At 40.0% G+C, this 20785-nt stretch overlaps 1 protein-coding gene across 1 annotated transcript in view; it reads left to right on the plus strand.

Annotated features, from left to right (window-relative positions):
• Positions 1-20785, plus strand: part of ADAM10 (ADAM metallopeptidase domain 10) — a 168489-nt gene that overhangs the window by 135211 nt on the left and 12493 nt on the right. Inside the window, exons 11-14 of the mRNA XM_059699958.1 lie at positions 3774-3924; positions 5007-5190; positions 5907-6015; positions 6488-6708. Of these exons, the coding sequence (XP_059555941.1) occupies positions 3774-3924; positions 5007-5190; positions 5907-6015; positions 6488-6708 (665 nt within the window). The remainder of the gene's footprint in view (positions 1-3773; positions 3925-5006; positions 5191-5906; positions 6016-6487; positions 6709-20785) is intronic.

The following is a 20785-nucleotide window of genomic DNA, read 5'->3' on the forward strand; positions in this document are numbered from 1 at the left end:
TTTGTTCCTCTTTTTTCCCCCCCATAACTCCCCTCCTCCCAGTTCCCGCCCCACCCTCCGCCCTCACTCCCCACCCACTGTCCTCATCCATAGGTGCACGATTTTTGTCCAGTCTCTTCCCGCACCCCCCACACCCCTTTCCCCCCCAAGAATAGTCAGTCCATTCCCTTTCTATGTCCCTGATTCTATTATAATCACCAGTTCATTCTGTTCATCAGATTATTTATTCACTTGATTCTTAGATTCACTTGTTGATAGATGCATATTTGTTGTTCATAATTTGTATCTTTACCTTTTTCTTCCTCTTCCTCTTCTTAAAGGATACCTTTCAGCATTTCATACAATCCTGGTTTGATGGTGATGAACTCCTTTAGCTTTTCCTTATCTGTGAAACTCTTTATCTGACCTTCAATTCTGAATGATAGCTTTGCTGGATAAAGTAATCTTGGTTGTAGGTTCTTGGTATTCATCACTTTGAATATTTCTTGCCACTCCCTTCTGGCCTGCAAAGTTTCTGTTGAGAAATCAGCTGACAGTCCTATGGGTATTCCCTTGTAGGTAACTGAGTTTCTTTCTCTTGCTGTTTTTAAGATTCTCTCTTTATCTTTTGCTCTTGGCATTTTAATTATGATGTGTCTTGGTGTGGTCCTCTTTGGATTCCTTTTGTTTGGGGTTCTCTTTGCTTCTTGGACCTGTAAGTCCATTTCTTTCACCAGGTAGGAGAAGTTTTCTGTCATTATTTCTTCAAATAGGTTTTCAATATCTTGCTCTCTCTCATCTTCTGGCACCCCTATAATTCTGATGTTGGTACGCTTGAAGCTGTCCCAGAGGCTCCTTACGCTATCCTCGCATTTTTGGATTCTTTTTTCATTTTGCTTTTCCGGTTGGGTGTTTTTTGCTTCTTCGCATTTCAAATCATTGACTTGATTCTTGCGCTCCTCTGGTCTGCTGTCGGGAGTCTGTATAATATTCGTTATTTCAGTCCGTGTATGCTTAATTTCTAGTTGGCTCCCCAATATAACATCGAGGGTCTCATTAGTTTTGTTGTAGATCTCATTAAGTTTATCGGCGGCTTCTAAACAGTTCTTGAGAGACCTTAAAAGTGTGGTTCTGAACTCTATATCTTCCATTGACAATTTTGTCCTGTTTCTTTGTCTCCGCATTTTGTTATGCTTCCTTGGTGCACCCCCTAGTGGTCTTTGTTCGCAGTCTTATAGTTAAACCTTGATTGTTGTAGCTAATACCAGGGAGGGTTTGACCTCCAGGCCAAGTGGCTGTGAGAATCAGCTGTGTCAGCAGTGAGAGAACTTCTGTCCTCTAGGGAGGTGCTAATCTAGCCTTTGCCTGAGGCTATCTGGCAAATGCCTCTGTGCAGGGCTTGGGCAGGGCGGGTCGCACAGGATCAACAGCGTGGGCCGGAGAGAGCCGTTATGGCGGCTCTCAGTCCTGTCCCCAGGGGCTCTGCCTCTCTGAGTCCCAGCACCCGCTGCAAAGCTCGGAGAGAAAGCTGCACTCGCTCTGACCGAAGCCAGACAGTCCCGCTTCTCCCGTTTGAGTCTGGGTCCCTAAAGACTCGCCTGTATCTGGAGCTCAGAGTCTGCGACTCCCTCCCGATTGAAAACGCCAACCACGCCCTCCGCTGCCAGCCCGCACTGCGCACTCCGCACCTCAGAATTTGACTTCAGCACTGCGCCTCCTCTGAGTGTCCATATGCGTTTCTCTTTCCTCCTAGTTGTAGGACTTCCACTCAGCCAGCGTTCCTGTGGTTCTGGGTGATGTCCGTTCCGTCTTTTAGTTTCACTTTTGAAGTAGTTGTTCAAAGCAGCAAACTCCGGCGTTAACCTATGCCGCCATCTTGGTTCTCCCCTATAGTTAGATTTTTAAAAGAAAAAACTTATGTCTTAGATTCATCCTGGAGTATTTACAATTGGGGTGGGGAATGTTTGGCCTCAGGGATGTATAAGGCCTGCAAAATCATTTGGTCTGACCCTACCAAGGCATTAGGGGTGAGTTAGCCAAATATAGCAGGCTAATTTTTATAATCTCTCTTTCTGAAAGTTCACTATTGGTGTATAGAAATGCCTCAGATTTCTTGGGGTTAATTTTGTATCCTGCTGCATTGCCAAATTCATGTATTAAGTCTAGTAGCTTTTTGATGGAATCTCTAGGGTTTTGTATGTATAATATCATGTCGTCTGCAAATAAGGACAGTTTTACTTCCTCTTTTCCAATTTGGATGCCTTTTATTTCTTCTTCTTGCCGAATTGCAATGGCTAACACTTCCAGTACTATGTTGAACAGGAGTGGTGAGAGGGGGCATCCCTGTCTTGTTCCTGTTCTTAGGGGAAATGGTGTTAGTTTTTGTCCGTTGAGTATGATGTTGGCTGTGGGCCTGTCATATATGGCTTTTATTATGTTGAGGTATGATCCTTCTACTCCCACCTTGCTGAGAGTTTTTATCAAAAATGGGTGTTGAATTTTGTCAAATGCTTTTTCTGCATCAATTGATATGACCATGTGGTTTTTTTCTTTCAATTTGTTTATGTGATGTATCACGTTTATTGATTTGCGGATATTGTACCATCCTTGCATCCCTGGGATAAATCCTACTTGGCCATGGTGTATGATCTTTCTGATGTACTGCTGGATCCGATTTGCTAAGATTTTGTTGAGGATTTTGGCATCTATGTTCATGAGGGATATTGGCCTGTAATTCTCTTTCATTGTGTTGTCTTTACCTGGTTTTGGTATTAGGGTGATGCTGGCTTCATAGAATGAGCTTGGAAGTGTTCCTTCCTCTTGAATTTTTTGTAGTAGTCTGAGGAGGATAGGTTTTAGTTCTTCCTTGAATGTTTGGTAAAACTCCCCTGTGAAGCCATCTGGTCCTGGGCTTTTGTTTGATGGAAGCTTTTTGATGACTGCTTCAATTTCTTCCATAGTTATTGGCCTGTTGAGATTTTTAGATTCTTCCTGATTGAGTTTTGGAATGTTGTATTTTTCTAGGAATTTGTCCATTTCCTCCAGGTTGTCTAGTTTGTTGGAGTAAAGCTGTCCATAGTATTTTTTAACAATCATTTGTATTTCTGTGGGGTCTGTTGTTATTTCGCCTCTATTGTTTCTGATTTTATTTATTTGGGTCCTCTCTCTCAAGCAGGCTAATTTTTAAGTTGATAATTCTGCATGGCCCGCGAATGACATAAATATCCAAAGGGCCCTTGGCAGAAAAAAGGTTCCCCGCCCCTTATTTACAAGAACAATTGAGTATGCTAGGCGGAGTTGTTTATTGATAGTTATTAAAGCTGAGTGATTTGTACATAGGAGTTCATTGTGCTTATTCTGTTACTGCTTCTGTGTAGTTTTGAAATTTTCTGTCTAACAAAAAAAGTTTAACTTGTTTCTGATTGATGAATCACTAACTTAATTTGTATCTGTGTAATATAAATAGTGCTGTCACTGTTCAGTAAAACTCCGTATGGTATGGCCTAAATAGGATGTTACCACTTCTAGAAGGCACCTTAGAAGAGATCATCAGGTCAAATCCCCTCACTATACAGATGAAGACACAAAGGCCCAAAAACGGGGAAGCAAATTGCCCAGACCACATTGCTAGTTAATGACTGAACCAGTGTTAGTAATAGGTCTCTTAATTTCCACATTTCTAGGTTCTTCTACTTTTCCTGTCAAAAGTTTTCCTGTCTCCAAAGAGTTTGTGAATTTTAAATCAAATTAATGTGTGCATACAATGTTTACTTTGTCTTGTTTATTTTCCTCAGAGTCTGGCCAACCTATTTGTGGAAATGGAATGGTAGAGCAAGGTGAAGAATGTGATTGTGGCTATAGTGACCAGTGTAAAGATGAGTGCTGCTATGATGCAAACCAGCAAGAGGGGAAAAAATGCAAGCTAAGACCTGGGAAACAGTGCAGGTGCCTTGCTAATTCCAGTCATGTTTATGTTCCTATAAAGTCACCTGAAGGCAGTTATGGCAGATTTAAAACAAATTAAGAGATGCATATGCTTTTGAAACTTTATCTTTATTTGTTGTTGGTTTGCTTTATTTGTGTTTTTTTCACACACACACACACACACACACACACACATATATGTATGAATTTTTTTTTTCCTATTCCATAGCATTGGTTAGTGCACTGTTGTTGGCAAATTGAACTATATGTAATTGTAATTTGTGTGGTGGGTGTTAAAAAAAAGGACATGCAAAAGATGCTCAGTAATGCATTTTATTTAGTTTTTAACTTTAAAAATATTATCATCCATATTTTTAGGATCTTAATTTTAAATATTTAAGTAATATGGATTCCATATACTCTTTTTAAAATATATATTTTTATTGATTTCAGAAGAAAGGGAGAAGGAGAGAGAGAAATAGAAACATCAACGATGAGAGAGAATCATTGATCAGCTATCCCCTGCATGCCCTCTACTGGGGATCAAGTCTGCAATCTGGGCATGTGCCCTGAATGGGAATCGAACCCTGACCTCCTGGTTCATCGGTTGATGCTCAACCAATGAGCCATATCAGCTGGTGGATCTCATGCACTCTTATAACTTAGTATCATATAATTATTTCACTTGTCATATTACTTTGGTAGTAATTGACACAAGCAATAGAATATTGTTTGTGCAATACTGGTTTGTTTTTCCTACTTTGATTTTAGCATATAAATGTGAGAAAATTGATAAATTGACTAATGTATGATGTAATTATGAAGAACACTGGTAACTTGCCTAATACTAAATCCATTTTCTATTATAGCCTTTCACTAATGACAAATAGAATAAGAATGCCTTGCTTATAAAAATGAGACAATCACTTTTCTATGCTTATTAGAATGTTGAAATTTAGTAGCCTTTTATTCCAATATTTGAAGTTGTATATCAATAACATACTATTTAGAAGATAAGATTTATATTTTAAAAATTAGGACCATATCTATATATATAAGAAATATCCTAGCAATTTTCTTTAATCATGTAATGTTTCTTTTAGTCCAAGCCAAGGTCCCTGTTGTACAGCACAGTGTATATTCAAGTCAAAAACTGAAAAATGTCGGGATGATTCAGACTGTGCAAAAGAAGGAATATGTAATGGCATTACAGCCCTCTGCCCAGCATCTGACCCTAAACCAAACTTCACAGACTGTAATAGGCACACACAAGTATGCATTAATGGGGTAAGCATTTGATGTATATATTTTTAATTTAGTTTTATAAAACCTGCTTTATCAAAATAGTTGTTGACACTTAAAGCTGCATAGTTAAAGTAATTAATCTCAGTTCCTGTTTCAGTATCTATTTCCCCACAAAGCCAAAATGTATTATATGGTTGATGGCATCCTATTAGTTACTGACTTGCCTTTTACCTTTCCACTGTGTGTGTTTGGTATTCTCTAGAGAGAAATAGTTGTACAACTAGTCATGTGACTTTGTACTGCTTTTAAGTTCTATAAATTAATATCTTTTTAGTAGCCTAAATAAAAGAATATAAAGCCTTTGAAGCTTTCTTGACTAAATGGTTACTTTTAGGAAGTAACCTAAATGAGGAAAGAACCAATATGAGGAAAATTTCATTTTTCTCTTCTTATAAAGGAGCCATAATAACTAACATAAAATTGATGTTTATCTACTCTCTTTTTCTATTTTTGCTTTGTAAAGATCTTGATATTTTAAGTTGCTATTTCTTTAAAAGATTTCCTATCTTATTTGCACTTATTCTTTTTCAAATATGTTTATATTATCCGTTTCTGATACTAATTTATGCTTTCCCCCCCAGCTTATGTTTCTCCTTAATTATTTTACCATTGGAGGCTTATATCTGCCTGTCTATTACTGTGCACAATAGGCTTGACTATTTAGGGATTAAATAATTGATTTTCTATTTTCCTTTCAGCAATGTGCAGGCTCTATCTGTGAGAAATATGGCTTGGAGGAGTGTACCTGTGCCAGTTCTGATAGCAAAGATGATAAGGAATTATGCCATGTCTGCTGTATGAAGAAGAGTAAGGCTTTTAAAAATACTAGAGGAGTATAAAATTTGTTTTAAGAACCTTATTTTCTCTTCTATTTTAAGTGTTAAACTCTTACATATACTTTGCATAGATAATTTCAACTAACCTGATCATCTTGAGAAAGAAAAACTTTAGATGTAGCATAGCATTGTGTTTTAGTATTAGGTCCCTACAGTGTTTTTAAAATGGTAAACTAGACAAAAACCGGCCAGCTTTATGGCAATTAATATAAACACTGTTAGATTTTAAAGCTATTGTAGCCACTAAGTAAAGAGTTGCTGGTTGTTTACTTATATTGTAACATTTAAGGTGAATTCCCAGTAGTGTTATTTAGCTTCACTAATGAAAGTCTTTGTAACATGTCATGATAATGATTTTAGGCAGTTTCTTCCTCCTCCCTTTCTCCGCAGCTAGTCCCCTAGAAAATCTGATCTTCAACTTATATTTCGTACTTCTTTTCCAGTGGACCTATCAACTTGTGCCAGTACAGGGTCTGTGCAATGGAGCAAACATTTCATGGGTCGAACCATCACCCTGCAACCTGGATCCCCTTGCAATGATTTTAGAGGCTACTGTGATGTTTTTATGCGGTGCAGATTAGTAGATGCTGATGGTCCTTTAGCTAGGCTTAAAAAAGCAATTTTTAGTCCAGAGCTCTATGAAAACATTGCTGAATGGATTGTGGTAAGTTGTTTTTATTTATAAAGGATCCTTATCTTAAAATGTTTTGATCATAATTTTACTTAGTCAGAGGTCACCAATGTTATGAGAAAATCACTTTTCTGTTTATACTGGAATTACTTTATCTCAAGAATGATTTTAAAGTTCAAATATCCCTGGGTATTAATTTCTTCTAAAGTGATCAGAATATCTGCATGTATATCATTCATAGATTGGTTGGTAGGTGATGGGAGTCATTCTGTTTTACTCTGCTCCCTAGTTCCTGTCCTGATGGGTTACTTCCTGCTTTGGTCCATATGCTTAGGGCATTTTCATGGGAGTTTTTCCTCTAGTTGTTTTGGAAAGCCCTGCTTGCTTTTTATACTTCTCCCTTGTCTCAATATGACAGATAGCCAGCTGCGGGTTCTACTTTGCTGAACAGGAGAGATGAAAGAGAAATTGGTGATTTTCTGAAGGTTTTTTCTGGTGTTTCAGTATAATTTCTGGGTCTTCATCTTGTCCGTGATAGGACTGTTGAACAGGGTAAGATCAGATACAGAGCCTTTTGCAGATTCGTTAATGATTATGGATGTTCATTCCAACATAAATCCACTGAACTGTATTATTTTTAAGCCCACATTTCTCTAAGTTGTACAGATGTTAAATTACCTGAAATTTTCTTAGAAGATTTCTGAGAATGACTATCTTAAGTCACTTAAATATTCATGTTTCTAAATGATTACATTGAAATATAAGTAGAAAGCTTGCAAGTGATGTATTTGATAATGTGCTATACCCAAACTGAAAGAGTTTGCTTTGGAAATTGACTTAGAACTCACCTCTTCCTCTTTCCCCCCTTTTCCAATTATTCCTCACCTTTTGTGTGTGTATTCAGGACTGAATATGCCTCAAAAGCACACCAAAAAGTTGTTTGTGTGGATTGTCCCTCTTTTGGGTACTTTTAGAATAACAACTTTCTACACTAACAATTTTGGAATTAGCTCCAGCATTAAATGGTGTTTATTACACATAGAAAGAGTAATATGTGGTTTTTAGATATATGATGATTATGTGGTGGAGGGATCATTGAAGTTGGAATTAGGAGACCTAGATTTTAAACCAAATAATTGGGCAATTCTTTTAACTTAGTTATTTTTATTTTTTTAAAAAAATATATTTTTATTGATTTCAGAGAGGAAGGGAGAGGGAAAGAGAGATAGAAACATCAATGATGAGAGAGAATCATTTATCGGCTGCCTCCTGCACGCCCCTCACTGGGGATCGAGCCCGCAACCTGGGCATATGCCCTGACCGGGAATCAAACCGGTGACCTCTCAGTTCCGGGGTCGACGCTCAACTGCCGAGCTACACCCGGCTGGGCTATCTTTATTTTTTTAAAATATATTTTTATTGGTTTCAGAGAGGAAGGGAGAGGGGGAGAGAGAGAGAGAGAGATAGAAACATCAATGATGAGAGAGAATCATTGATTGGCTGCTTCCTGCCCGCCTCCTACTGGGGATGGAGCCCACAATCTGGGCATGTGCCCTTGATGGAATCAAACCTGGGACCCTCCACGCCACAGTGCTCTGTCCACTGAGCCAAACCAGCTAGAGCTAACTTAGGTATCTTTAAAACATAAATATATTGGAGAACCAAGATGGCGGCATAGGTTAACGCCGGAGTTTGCTGCTTTGAACAACTACTTCAAAAGTGAAACCAAAAAACGGAAGGGACATCACCCAGAACCACAGGGGCGCTGGCTGAGTGGAAGTCCTACAACTAGGAGGAAAGAGAAACGCATACGGACACTCAGAGGAGGCGCAGTGCTGAAGTCAAATTCTGAGGTGCGGAGTGCGCGGAGTGGGCTGGCGGCGGAGGGCGCGGTTGTTGTTTTCAATCGGGAGGGAGTCGCAGACTCTGAGCTCCAGATCCGGGCGAGTCTTTAGGGACCCAGACTCAGGCGGGAGAAGCGGGACTGTCTGGCTTCGGTCAGAGCGAGTGCAGCTTTCTCTCCGAGCTTTGCAGCGGGTGCTGGGACTCAGAGAGGCAGAGCCCCTGGGGACAGGACTGAGAGCCGCCATAACTGCTCTCTCCGGCCCACCCTGTTGATCCTGTTCAACCCGCCCTGCCCAAGCCCTGCACAGAGGCATTTGCCGGATAGCCTCAGGCAAAGGCTAGATTAGCACCTCCCTAGAGGACAGAAGTTCTCTCACTGCTGACACAGCTGATTCTCATAGCCACTTGGCCTGGAGGTCAAACCCTCCCTGGAATTAGCTACAACAATCAAGATTTAACTATAAGACTGCGAACAAAGACCACTAGGGGGTGCACCAAGGAAGCATAACAAAATGCGGAGACAAAGAAACAGGACAAAATTGTCAATGGAAGAAATAGAGTTCAGAACCACACTTTTAAGGTCTCTCAAGAACTGTTTAGAAGCTGCCGATAAACTTAATGAGATCTACACGAAAACTAATAAGACCCTCGATCTTATATTGGGGAACCAACTAGAAATTAAGCACACACGGACTGAAATAACGAATATTATACAGACGCCCGACAGCAGACCAGAGGAGCGCAAGAATCAAGTCAATGATTTGAAATGCGAGGAAGCAAAAAACATCCAACCGGAAAAGCAAAATGAAAAAAGAATCCAAAAATGCGAGGATAGTGTAAGGAGCCTCTGGGACAGCTTCAAGCGTACCAACATCAGAATTATAGGGGTGCCAGAAGATGAGAGAGAGCAAGATATTGAAAACCTATTTGAAGAAATAATGACAGAAAACTTCCCCCACCTGGTGAAAGAAATGGACTTACAGGTCCAAGAAGCGCGGAGAACCCCAAACAAAAGGAATCCAAAGAGGACCACACCAAGACACATCATCATTAAAATGCCAAGAGCAAAAGATAAAGAGAGAATCTTAAAAACAGCAAGAGAAAGAAACTCAGTTACCTACAAGGGAATACCCATACGACTGTCAGCTGATTTCTCAACAGAAACTTTGCAGGCCAGAAGGGAGTGGCAAGAAATATTCAAAGTGATGAATACCAAGAACCTACAACCAAGATTACTTTATCCAGCAAAGCTATCATTCAGAATTGAAGGTCAGATAAAGAGCTTCACAGATAAGGAAAAGCTAAAGGAGTTCATCACCACCAAACCAGGATTATATGAAATGCTGAAAGGTATCCTTTAAGAAGAGGAAGAGGAAGAAAAAGGTAAAGATACAAATTATGAACAACAAATATGCATCTATCAACAAGTGAATCTAAGAATCAAGTGAATAAATAATCTGATGAACAGAATAAACTGTTGATTATAATAGAATCAGGGACATAGAAAGGGAATGGACTGACTATTCTTGGGGGGGAAAGGGGTGTGGGAGATGTGGGAAGAGACTGGACAAAAATCGTGCACCTATGGATGAGGACAGTGGGTGGGGAGTGAGGGCGGAGGGTAGGGCGGGAACTGGGAGGAGGGGAGTTATGGGGGGGGAAAAAAGGAACAAATGTAATAATCTGAACAATAAAGATTTAATTAAAAAAAAAACAAAAAAAAACAACATAAATATATTACTCATTTTTGTACTCCTGCACTTGATGCATAATGGGTGTTCAGAAAATATCAGTTAAAGTAAAGGTGCCTTGTGACAAGTGGAATGAGACAGGTTTTGGAATTACACAAGGATTCAGATCATCCTTCTGGCCTTTGTCAGTTCTGTGACTTCAAGTAACTTACCTTTCTTGGCCTTATACTTCCCTATTTTCAATTCAGATCCAGCTCTTTTTTCAGATTACCTTTATTAATAAGATGAACCTAGCCCCAGTTCAGTTCCCGGTCAGGGCACATGTCTGGGTTGCAGGCTTGATCCCCTTCGTGGGGTGTGCAGGAGGCAGCTGGTTGATGTTTCTCTCTCATCATTGATGTTTCTATCTCTCTCTCCCTCTCTTTTCCTCACTCTCTAAAAAATCAATAAAAACATTTTTAAAAAAGGATAAGTTGTGCCGAAACCGGTTTGCCTCAGTGGATAGAGCATCGGCCTGCGGACTGAAAGGTCCCAGGTTCGATTCCGGTCAAGGGCATGTATCTGGGTTGCGGGCATATCCGCAGTAGGAGATCTGCAGGAGGCAGCTGATCGATGTTTCTCTCTCATCGATGTTTCTAACTATCTCTCTCCCTTCCTCTCTGTAAAAAATCAATAAAATATATTTAAAAAAAAAAAAAGAAGAAGTTGTGATCTAGCATACTTGTCTACTATAGAGGACTATTTCTGAAAAGAAATCTGATAATGGTGATCTCAGAGTTATGTTCCACTTAGTATATGTTGTGCCAGATATTTTAGGTTTTCTAGATAGGCTATTATGTAATCTAAAAATAGTATATTTTTCATTTTCCTTCATTACCTTTAATCTTGACTCAATTTTTAGAATTTCAAAAACTCATTCATTTATTCCTATTAAAATATTTAATAGGAATGATCTTCTTATTTAAAGTAATTTCTTTTTGTTGTTAATCCTCACCCAAGGATATTTTCCCATTGATTTTTAGAGAGAGTGGAAGGGAGGGGGAGAGACTCAGAGAGAGAAACATCAGTGTGAGAAAGACACATCAACTGGTTGCCTCCCTCATGCACCCCAACCAAAGCCAGAGATTGAGTCTGGAAATGAGCTACGTGCCCTTGACCAGAACCAAACCCGAGACCCTTCAGTTCTCTGGCCGACAATCTACCTACTGAGACAAACTGGCCAGGGCTATTTAAAGTATTTTTAAAACCTCTTTTCATTTTTAGATTTGAGGATTTAGTGAAATGCTGATTACAATAAATTAGCAACGTGAAGTATTTTCTTGTGCTCTGGAACTCATTAATCAGGCACTTTTAGGTTTCTATAAGTTTGCCTTGAATGTAGAATGCTTTTGTTTTATTTCATTGTTGATATTCACATGAACACTTTTGGATAGCATGGTCCATAATGCCTGAATGGTACCACTAGGCTGTGGCTGCATTTGTGTACATTAACCATGTCAAACATAAGGTAACAAACTTCTAGTTCCCTGTAAGTTGTTTGTCTCATTTGTGTTACCTGCAGAGTTCACTTGCACAGCAGAGTTTATTTTGTTACATTAATAGCTCATGCTTTGGTCTTTCATCATGTCCAGAAAGTGGCATTTCAGTTAGTCATATAGGATGCTCTGGTGTAAGAAGGTATGATAGAAATTGGGTTAGTTTCACTCACTTTTCTTTTCAGTGGTCCCTGGTAACTTTTTGTCTCCTTTCTGTTATATATTGTTGCATCTTTTCTCCTCATGTAGGGTAGGTAGAGTAGGAAGAATCTTAGTAGTTTATTTAATACTTCAGGGCATGAGTTACTGATTGCTACTGGTATCATGGAAATGATGGACTTTTACTTTCTTTTCTGGAATAAAGTTGTTTTCAACAGTGTTTTGAACATATTTCTCAAAAATATGTTTACTCTATTTTTTTAAAATACATTTTATTGATTTTTTTATAGAGAGGAAGGGAGAGAGATAGAGAGTGAGAAACATTGATGAGAGAGAAACATTGATCAGCTGCCTCCTGCACACCTCCTGCTGGGGATGTGCCTGCAACCAAGGTACATGCCCTTGACCGGAATCAAACCTGGAACCTTTCAGTCTGCAGGCTGATGCCCTATCCACTGAGCCAAACCAGTTAGGGCTCTATTTCTTTTTTTAAAAAAATTCTTTATTATTTAAAGTATTACATATGTCCCTTTTTCCCCCATTGTCCTCTCCCAGCCTGCCCCCACTCTCCAGTCCCAGCCTTTACTCCTCCCCCCTCCCCCCATTGTCTGTATCCATTGGTGATGCTTATATGCATACAAGTTCTTTGGTTGATCTCTTACCCTCCTATCTTCCCCTCCCATCAACCCTCCCCCTCCATCCCTCTGAAATTGGACCGTCTGTTCGATGCTTCTATATCTCAGGATCTATTTTTGTTCATCAGTTTATGTTCATTATAATCTACAAATGAGTGAGATTGTGTGATACTTACCTTTGTCTGGCTGGCTTATTTCGCTTAGCATAATGCTCTCCAGGTCCATCCATGCTGTTGTAAATGGTAAGAGTTTTTTCTTTTATACAGTTGTGTAGTATTCCATTGTGTAGATGTATCACCATTTTTTAATCCACTCATCTGCTGATGGGCACTTAGGCTGGTAGCAAATCTTAGCTATTGTAAATTGCACTGCTATGAACATAGGGGTGCATATGTTCTTTCTCATTGGTTGGTGTTTCTGATTTCTTGGGATATATTCCTAGAAATGGGATTACTGGGTCAAATGGAAGTTTCAATTTTAATTTTTTTAGGAAACTCCATACTGTTTTCCACAGAGGCTGCACCAGTCTGCATTCCCACCAGCAGTGCTAGAGTGTTCCTTTTTCTCTGCATCCTCCCTAGCACATGTTGTTTGTTGATCTGTTGATAATAACCATTCTTACAGGTGTGAAGTGGTACCTCATGGTTGTTTTGATTTGCATCTCTCAGATGATTAGTGATTTTGAGCATTTTTTCATATGCCTCTTGGCCTTCTATATGTCCGCTTTTGAGAAGTGTTTATTTAGGTCCTTTGCCCATTTTTAAATTTGTTTACTATATTTCTTGAGTGCCTACTGTGTATCTATCTAGCCAGTAGATAATGCTAAAATCCTTTGGATTTATTGAGGAGTTATCAAGTTCTTGAAAAGTTTGAGAGCATTCACCAGTAAATCTATTGAGACCCTGTATTATTATCTCCTTTTCTTTAAATGGAGGTTTGAGGGCATTGATAATTCTTTTTCAGTTTCTTCCAGAGTTATTGATGTGTTCAGATTTTCTACATGTTTTGAGTTATGTTTGATGTTGTACACAACCATCTTTGATCTTGATTTTTTTTTCCAGATTCATTGTAGTTTCCTGTCCCTTTTAAAATAATTGCCTGTTATTTGTGGCTTTTTGAATTTTTAATTTGTTCAGATTTATAGGAGTTGGACTTTTAAAATTTTTGTTTTGATAGTAACCAACTGTATTCAATTTTTCAACTGATTTCTGCTCTCATATTTTACTATACTTATATGAAATTAAGTATTAAGTATCTGGTATTCTTTATGAAAGATTTAGAGCAGTGTTTCCCAGTTGCTTCATAGAATACTAGATCCATGGGTTTAGTGGTCAAATTAATCTGGAAATCAGATTATTATATCCCCTCTTATAGATTTGTGAGGATATTGTTAGAAATAATGCAATAAAAAACTTTTTAACCTTGTTTTTAAACTTACATGATCCCAGAAATCTTTATTCATGTAAGGCTTATTAAACCATAAATATCCTAAGAAGTCACTTGGGGGAACATTAAGAGCAGTAGATCTCATTCCTGGTTGTACATGAGAATCACCTTAGGGCTTAGACCCATTAATTCAGAATCTCTTGGGATGGGCTATTAAGTATTTCTGATGAGGAGCCAGGATTGAAAACCATTCATCTAAACAGGGTTTGGCAAACTATGGCTCTTGAGCCAAATCGAGCCCACTGCCTGTTTTTGTATGGCTCACAAACTAAAAATGGTTTTACTTTTTAAAATAGTTATAAAAAAAATCAAAAGATATTATCAAAATAACATGCTTTTGAAAAATATTTGAAATTCAGATTTCAGTGTCCATAAATAATTTATTGGAACGTAGCCACACCATTTGGTTACATATGGTCTATGGCTGCTTTTGCACTTTGAGTAGTTGCAACAGAGACTGTAATGGCCCCACAAAGCCTAAAATATTTATTTATCTGGCCTTTTATAGGAAACTAGAGGCCCAGTGTACGAAATTTGTACACTCGGGTGAGAGTCCCTCAGCCTGGCCTGCGCCCTCTTGCAGTTCAGGAGCCCTCGGGGGATATCTCACTGATGGCTAAGCTGTCAGTTGGACATCATTAGTGCTGCTGTGGAGACGGGAAAGGCTCCCGCCACCACCACTGCTCTTGCCAGCCGTGAGCCTGGCTTTTGGCTGAGCAGCGCTTCCTCTGTGGGATAGGGCTGAAACTGGCTCTCGGACGTCCCCAGAGGGGTCCCGGATTGTGAGAGGGTACAGGCTAGGCCTAGGGACCCCACCAGTGCACGATTGGGGCTGGGGAGAGATGTGGGAGGTTGGCCAGACCCGGGGGGGGGGGAGGGGAGGGGGGAGAGGACGACCGTGGGAGGGCTTCAGGGCGTATCCAGCCCATCTCACTCAGTCCCAATCAGCCGGACCCCAGCAGCAAACTAACCTACCAGTCAGAGCGTCTGCCCCCTCGTGGTCAGTGCACGTCATAGTGACTGGTCGACCAGTCAACTGTCTGTCCCCTTTGTCGTCAGTGCTTGTCATAGTGAGTGGTTGAGCAGCCTTAGCATATCAGCTTTGATTAGTTGAACGGCCTACTGGTCAACCAGACAGCATATTAGGCCTTTATTATATAGGATGTTTGCCATCCCTTGACCTAGAGCAGTGGATCAAAAGTTTAGTCCCCTAACCAGCAGCATCATCATCACCTGGGAACTTAATAGAAATGCAAATTATCAAACCACCCTGGATCCACTGAGCCAGTAGGTGATGGTGTTGCTAAAGTTTGGCAACCATTTTTTTTCAATCAGTGTTATGTAATGACTACTTTTGAAAAGACTTGTAACAGAAAATTTCTACTTTGTCATTCTAATATGTTGTAAATGGAGGATTGCTATGGTACTCTAAAGTCCTAGGTTGCCACATAGCTCATGAAACGTGAACAACAGAGATGCAGTATTGTCACAGGGCTTAGCATATGGTAAGGATTCATTATACATTTGCTAGATGAGTGAAGCAGATTTCTTAAATGTCATTATTTATATGGAAAAGAATAAAAATTGTTCACATTCACTTTGAGGCTATAATGTTTTTAGGTTTCATTGGTATTTTATCATGCCAGCCCAGGCAGAGCTTAAGAAACTAAAAGATTAGTACTCAGCTGCTTTCCTTTTGGCAGATTGGTGTTGAGAGGTGGCACATGGGGTGTTGAAGAACAGAACGTTTAGTCCAAGTCCAGACTATGTTATCTTCTGAAGGATAGAACGGAAGCTCTCTGCCCTGCAGGATGGCATAATCAGTATCACCACAAGGAATTGTGGGTCCCACATGGTTTTGTGACCCATAGGAAGTCTCTAGTCTGTTTGCTGAGCATGAGAGTTAAACATTGGAACATTCACTGAAAGGATTAGATAGTTGACTTTTTTCTGGGAATCTTTAGAAATAACAAAGATTATTTTATGTCTGAAGAGACTTGAGTACATGTCTTTTTTTTAACATTTTTAGTTTTTAAAAATATATATTTCCTTAATGATTTCAGAGAGGAAGGGAGAGGGAGAGATAGAAACATCAATGATGAGCCCTAACTGGTTTGGCTCAGTGGATAGAGCGTCAGCCTGTGGACGCAAGGATCCCAGGTTCGATTCAGGTCAAGGGCATGTACCTGGGTTGTGGGCACATCCCCAGTAGGGAGTGTGCAGGAGGCAGCTGATTGATGTTTCGCTCTCATCGATGTTTCTAACTCTCTATCCTTCTCCCTTCCTCTCTGTAAAAAATCAATAATAAAAAAAACAACATCAATGATGAGAGAGAATCATTGATTGACTGCCTCCTGCACGCCCCTTAGTGGGGATCAAGCCCACAACCTGGGCATGTGCCCTTGGTCGGGATCGAACCTGGGACCTCCCAGTCCACAGGCCGACGCTCTATCCACTGAGCCAAACCAGTTAGGGCTTGAGTACATGTCTTGTCCCTTTTCCTTCACAGTTTATTTGGGTAACTCTTGTTTTATCATTTTGTTATCCTATAGGTCCTTTTTATTTATTTAGATTATTAAATAAAAAACTATTATAATTGATACATAACAAATTAGATTGGTAAATAAACTTTTGAATGCCTTCTCTTTGTTTCTTAAGTTTCACTTAACACTCCTGTATCTATGAAAGATAAGAGCTTGGTGTGTAATTTATACTCATTAAATGTTTGTTGGATAAATGGAAGCTCTTTTCTTTCAGACTCTGACAAGTGGACAAATTGTGATCTTTTCTTTTGAGATAGAACACATATTTTACATTTATTAACCAGATTGGTATTCTTTCCCCTATTTTTATAGTACTATATGTAAAAGAGAAGACTATGATTTAGTATTTAAGACACTCTGATAATTCTTTTTTAATTTTATTTATTACTAGAGGCCCGGTGCACGAATTTGTGCACAGGTGGGGTCCCTTGGCCTGGCCAGCGATTGGGGCCGATCGGGCCATCTCGCCCAGTATGGGGAGAGGGACTGCGGGAGGTTGGCTGGCTGGTCCAATCAGGGCCTATCGGGCAGCCGGCCTTGGGGAGGGACCATGGGAGGTTGGCCGCTGCAGGAGGTTGGCTGTGGGAGTGCACTGACCATCAGGAGGCAGCTCCTGCATTGAGTGTCTGCCCCCTGGTGGTCAGTGCATGTCATAGCGACTGGTCAACTGGTTGTTCGGTCTCTTAGGCTTTTATATACAGTGGGGCCTTGACTTACGAGTTTAATTTGTTCCGAGACCGAGCTCTTTAAGGAGCTCGTTAACTCAAATTACTCTGTCAACTCAATGTAAAAAATCGGCTGAGAGAGAGCTGGTATCTCAAAAAACTCGTTAGTCGGGACACTCGTAAGTCAAGGCTCCACTGTACAGAGTGGCCAGATTATTATGACCACCTGACATTTGGAGGCGAATTAGCTATAATTTCGCGCTGAAGTTGCTAGAGGGCGAGACCATTATAAATAGGGAAGCAGGTTGTTTACCACGACAGTAGAAGATATGGGTAACCAATGCGATTTAATAGCCTTTGAACGTGGGATATATATATATAAATACATACAGTATATATAGATTATTATTTTGAAATATAGTTTTATTTTTATTGATTTCAGAAAGGAAGGGAGAGATAAAAACATCAATGATGAGAGAGAATCATTGATGGCTGCCTCCTGCACACCCCCCCACTGGGATTGAGCCCGCAGCTTGGGCATATGCCCCTGACCAGAATGGAACCCACGACCTTTCAGTCTGCAGGCCTACACTCTATTCACTGAGCCAAACCGGCTAGGGCTGATAATTTTTTTTTAAAGGTAGCATTAGCTGAAACCGGTTTGGCTCAGTGGATAGAGCGTTGGCCTGCGGACTGAAAGGTCCCAGGTTCGATTCTGGTCAAGGGCATGTACCTGGGTTGTGGGCACATCCCCAGTAGGGAGTGTGCAGGAGGCGGCTGATCGATGTTTCTCTCTCATCGATGTTTCTAACTCTCTATCTCTCTCCCTTCCTCTCTGTAAAAAATCAATAAAATATATTTAAAAAAAAATAAAGGTAGCATTAAAAATTTCTTTTACCAAAGGTGGCCATACTTACTAACACTCTCAAATACACCATTGTTTTGTTTAGTTTTCCTTGCTATCGTCTATCCAGGAAGTTCCATTTTCCTAGATATTAAACTCTGAAAGGCTATCACTGTCATTAAAATATTTCAAGCTTTGTGTTTTTGAGATGTATAGTTATCTAAAAAAATTGGAGGAAGGCCAAGAACACTGCTAGAAGGAACTATAGAAGTTCTCAAAAACTTGGGTGCCACGTTTTAGTAAGTATCAGTTGATCTGAACTGAGCAGGTCCTTTTGACTTTTGTTTTCTACAAAGTTACTATAACTATTATTAAATCTAGGCATGTCTCCAGTCTAATTCTCTTACTGCCATATTTCTTGCGTCTTTTTTAAAAGACTCTATATAGGTACTGAAAAGCTAGCATAAGAGCTATCAAAACCACAATTTTTGTGGACATTGTAGAAATAATAACTGAGCTATTAGTAGTGTTTCAAAAAGTGAGTATTTGGAATAATGACTCAGCTGTAATACCTAATTCAGCACATACTTTTTTGTGAGCTAGGTACTGAGTTTGTAGTGTATAAATTGAAGGAGCTCACAGTCTATTTTGGGGGTAGAGAAGACAAGCATACACATTGAAATATGTTTCCAGTTCTTCATGATGTTTTAATAGAAAATAGGAGAAACTATTTGGGGAAGGTCTCTTTAAAGAGGTGATACCAAAGCTAAGTTCTTAAGAACTAGTAGAAGTAGAAGGGTACAGATTGATGTTTTATGAAGAGGGAGTCCCTGAAAAAGTCACAGAACTATGAATTTTTGTAAGTAAAAATTTTTCTTCTCCTTTTTTCCTTTTGAAAAATGTCATTTTTTAAAAGACTTTTTAAAAAATACTTATTTTTATTGATTTCAAAGAGGAAGGGAGAGGGAGAGACAGAAACGTCAATGATGAGAGAGAATCAACGATCAGCCTCCTGCATGCCCTCCCACTGGGGACCAAACTGGCAACCTAGGCATGTGCCCTGACCAGGAATTGAACTGTGACCTTCTGATTCATAGGTTGATGCTGAACCACTGAACCACTCCGGCCTGGCTTTTTTCTTTTTTTAATTGACAACGTAATATATTGAAAAGAATGCCTTCTTTTTATTCTGGAGCCCAGTCTTCTCAAAATGTGTTTCTTGTATATTCTTCAGAAACTATTTATACCATTATAAGAATATTTATTAAAAAAAACCCCAAATGGAATTTATATATATATATATGTGTGTGTGTGTGTGTGTGTGTGTGTGTGTGTGTGTGTGTATGAATCGTGTGTGTGCACGCGCGCACGCACTCAAGTTTTTGTTTTTGTTTTTCTTTCTTTCTTCCACTTGGTCTATTTTGGAGATCATTGGTGGGAAGATTTTAAATAAGGGTTTTACATAGAGGAGTGACATAGTCAATTCCATTTTTTTAGGTAGTTGTAATACTGATGACCAGGTAGAAGAGGTTTTGAACAGGGAAGACTGGAAGGATGAAAATGTGTTAGAGAATAAAATGAACATTAGGACTAGAAGTGCATCTTCCAGTACAGAAATAGCTCATCAGCTTGAAAATAGTGGGAAGACCCGTGACCCTTTATGCCTGTGGATTGGATCACATTAGTGGTGATACTGCCTCCCAGAGAATATTTAGAAATGTACATAATTGTCAAAGTAACTGAGAGGACGCCCTGGCTGATCTCAGTTGATTGGACATCATTGCATGCACCGAGAGGTTGCCAGTTTGATTCCCAATCAGGGCACATGCCCCTGGTAGGGAGTGTGCAGGAGGCAGCTGATCAATGGTTTTCTCTCATCAATGTCTGTCTCTCTCTCTCTCTCTCTCTCTCTCTCTCTCTCTCTCACCAATAAAAACATTAAAAAAAAAAAAAAAGTAACTGAGGGTTCTATTAGGATTTGATGGATGAGGACCAAGGGTGCTAAACTTCCATTGTTCAGAATGGTCCCGTACCACAATACCAGTGTATCTACACTGATCTACATCCTAATCACTAGTGTGCTTGTTTAAAATGTAGTTGGTTAGGCCCTCCACCAACCAGAACAGCTGAATTGGGATTTGTAGGGTTGTGGCTCAATAATTTTATTTTTTTTTTCATTTAAATTCTTGTTAAAAGTATTACATGAGTTTCCTTTTCACCCCATTGACCTCTCCCTGGCCACTTGCACCCCAGTAATCTTATCCTATATAATAAAAGGCTAATATGCAAATTGACCCCTTCGACTGAGAGTTTGACCAGGGGGCAGGTCCGGCTGGGAGGAGGGGCCGCAGGCCTACAGGCTGCCCCCCCCCCCCCGGCCCGTCCTGATTGGCCCCAGTCGGGGTGGGCTGACCGGACCCCACCTGTGCATGACTTTGTATACTGGGCCTCTAGTCCTATCTAATAATAGACAAACATGGTAATTAACCATACCTTCGCTACCATCATCATTGGCTGATCAGTGCGATATGCAAATTAACCACCAACAAAGATGGCGGCTAATTTGCATACTGCAGGCAGGGCGCGACACCGGGAGCCACCATCCAGGCCCCTGTGTGTGACCCCAGGAGCTGCCGGAAAGCCAGGCCGCAGGCAAGGCGGCCCCCTGGGACCCAGGAACCCGTTGGCAAGGTCTGCAGGCGAAGCAGGGATCAAGCCATGAGGGAGAGGGTGGGGGGCTGAAGGAG

The sequence above is a fragment of the Myotis daubentonii genome, chromosome 1 (genome assembly GCF_963259705.1).
Source record: "Myotis daubentonii chromosome 1, mMyoDau2.1, whole genome shotgun sequence".
Classification (NCBI taxonomy): domain Eukaryota; kingdom Metazoa; phylum Chordata; class Mammalia; order Chiroptera; family Vespertilionidae; genus Myotis; species Myotis daubentonii.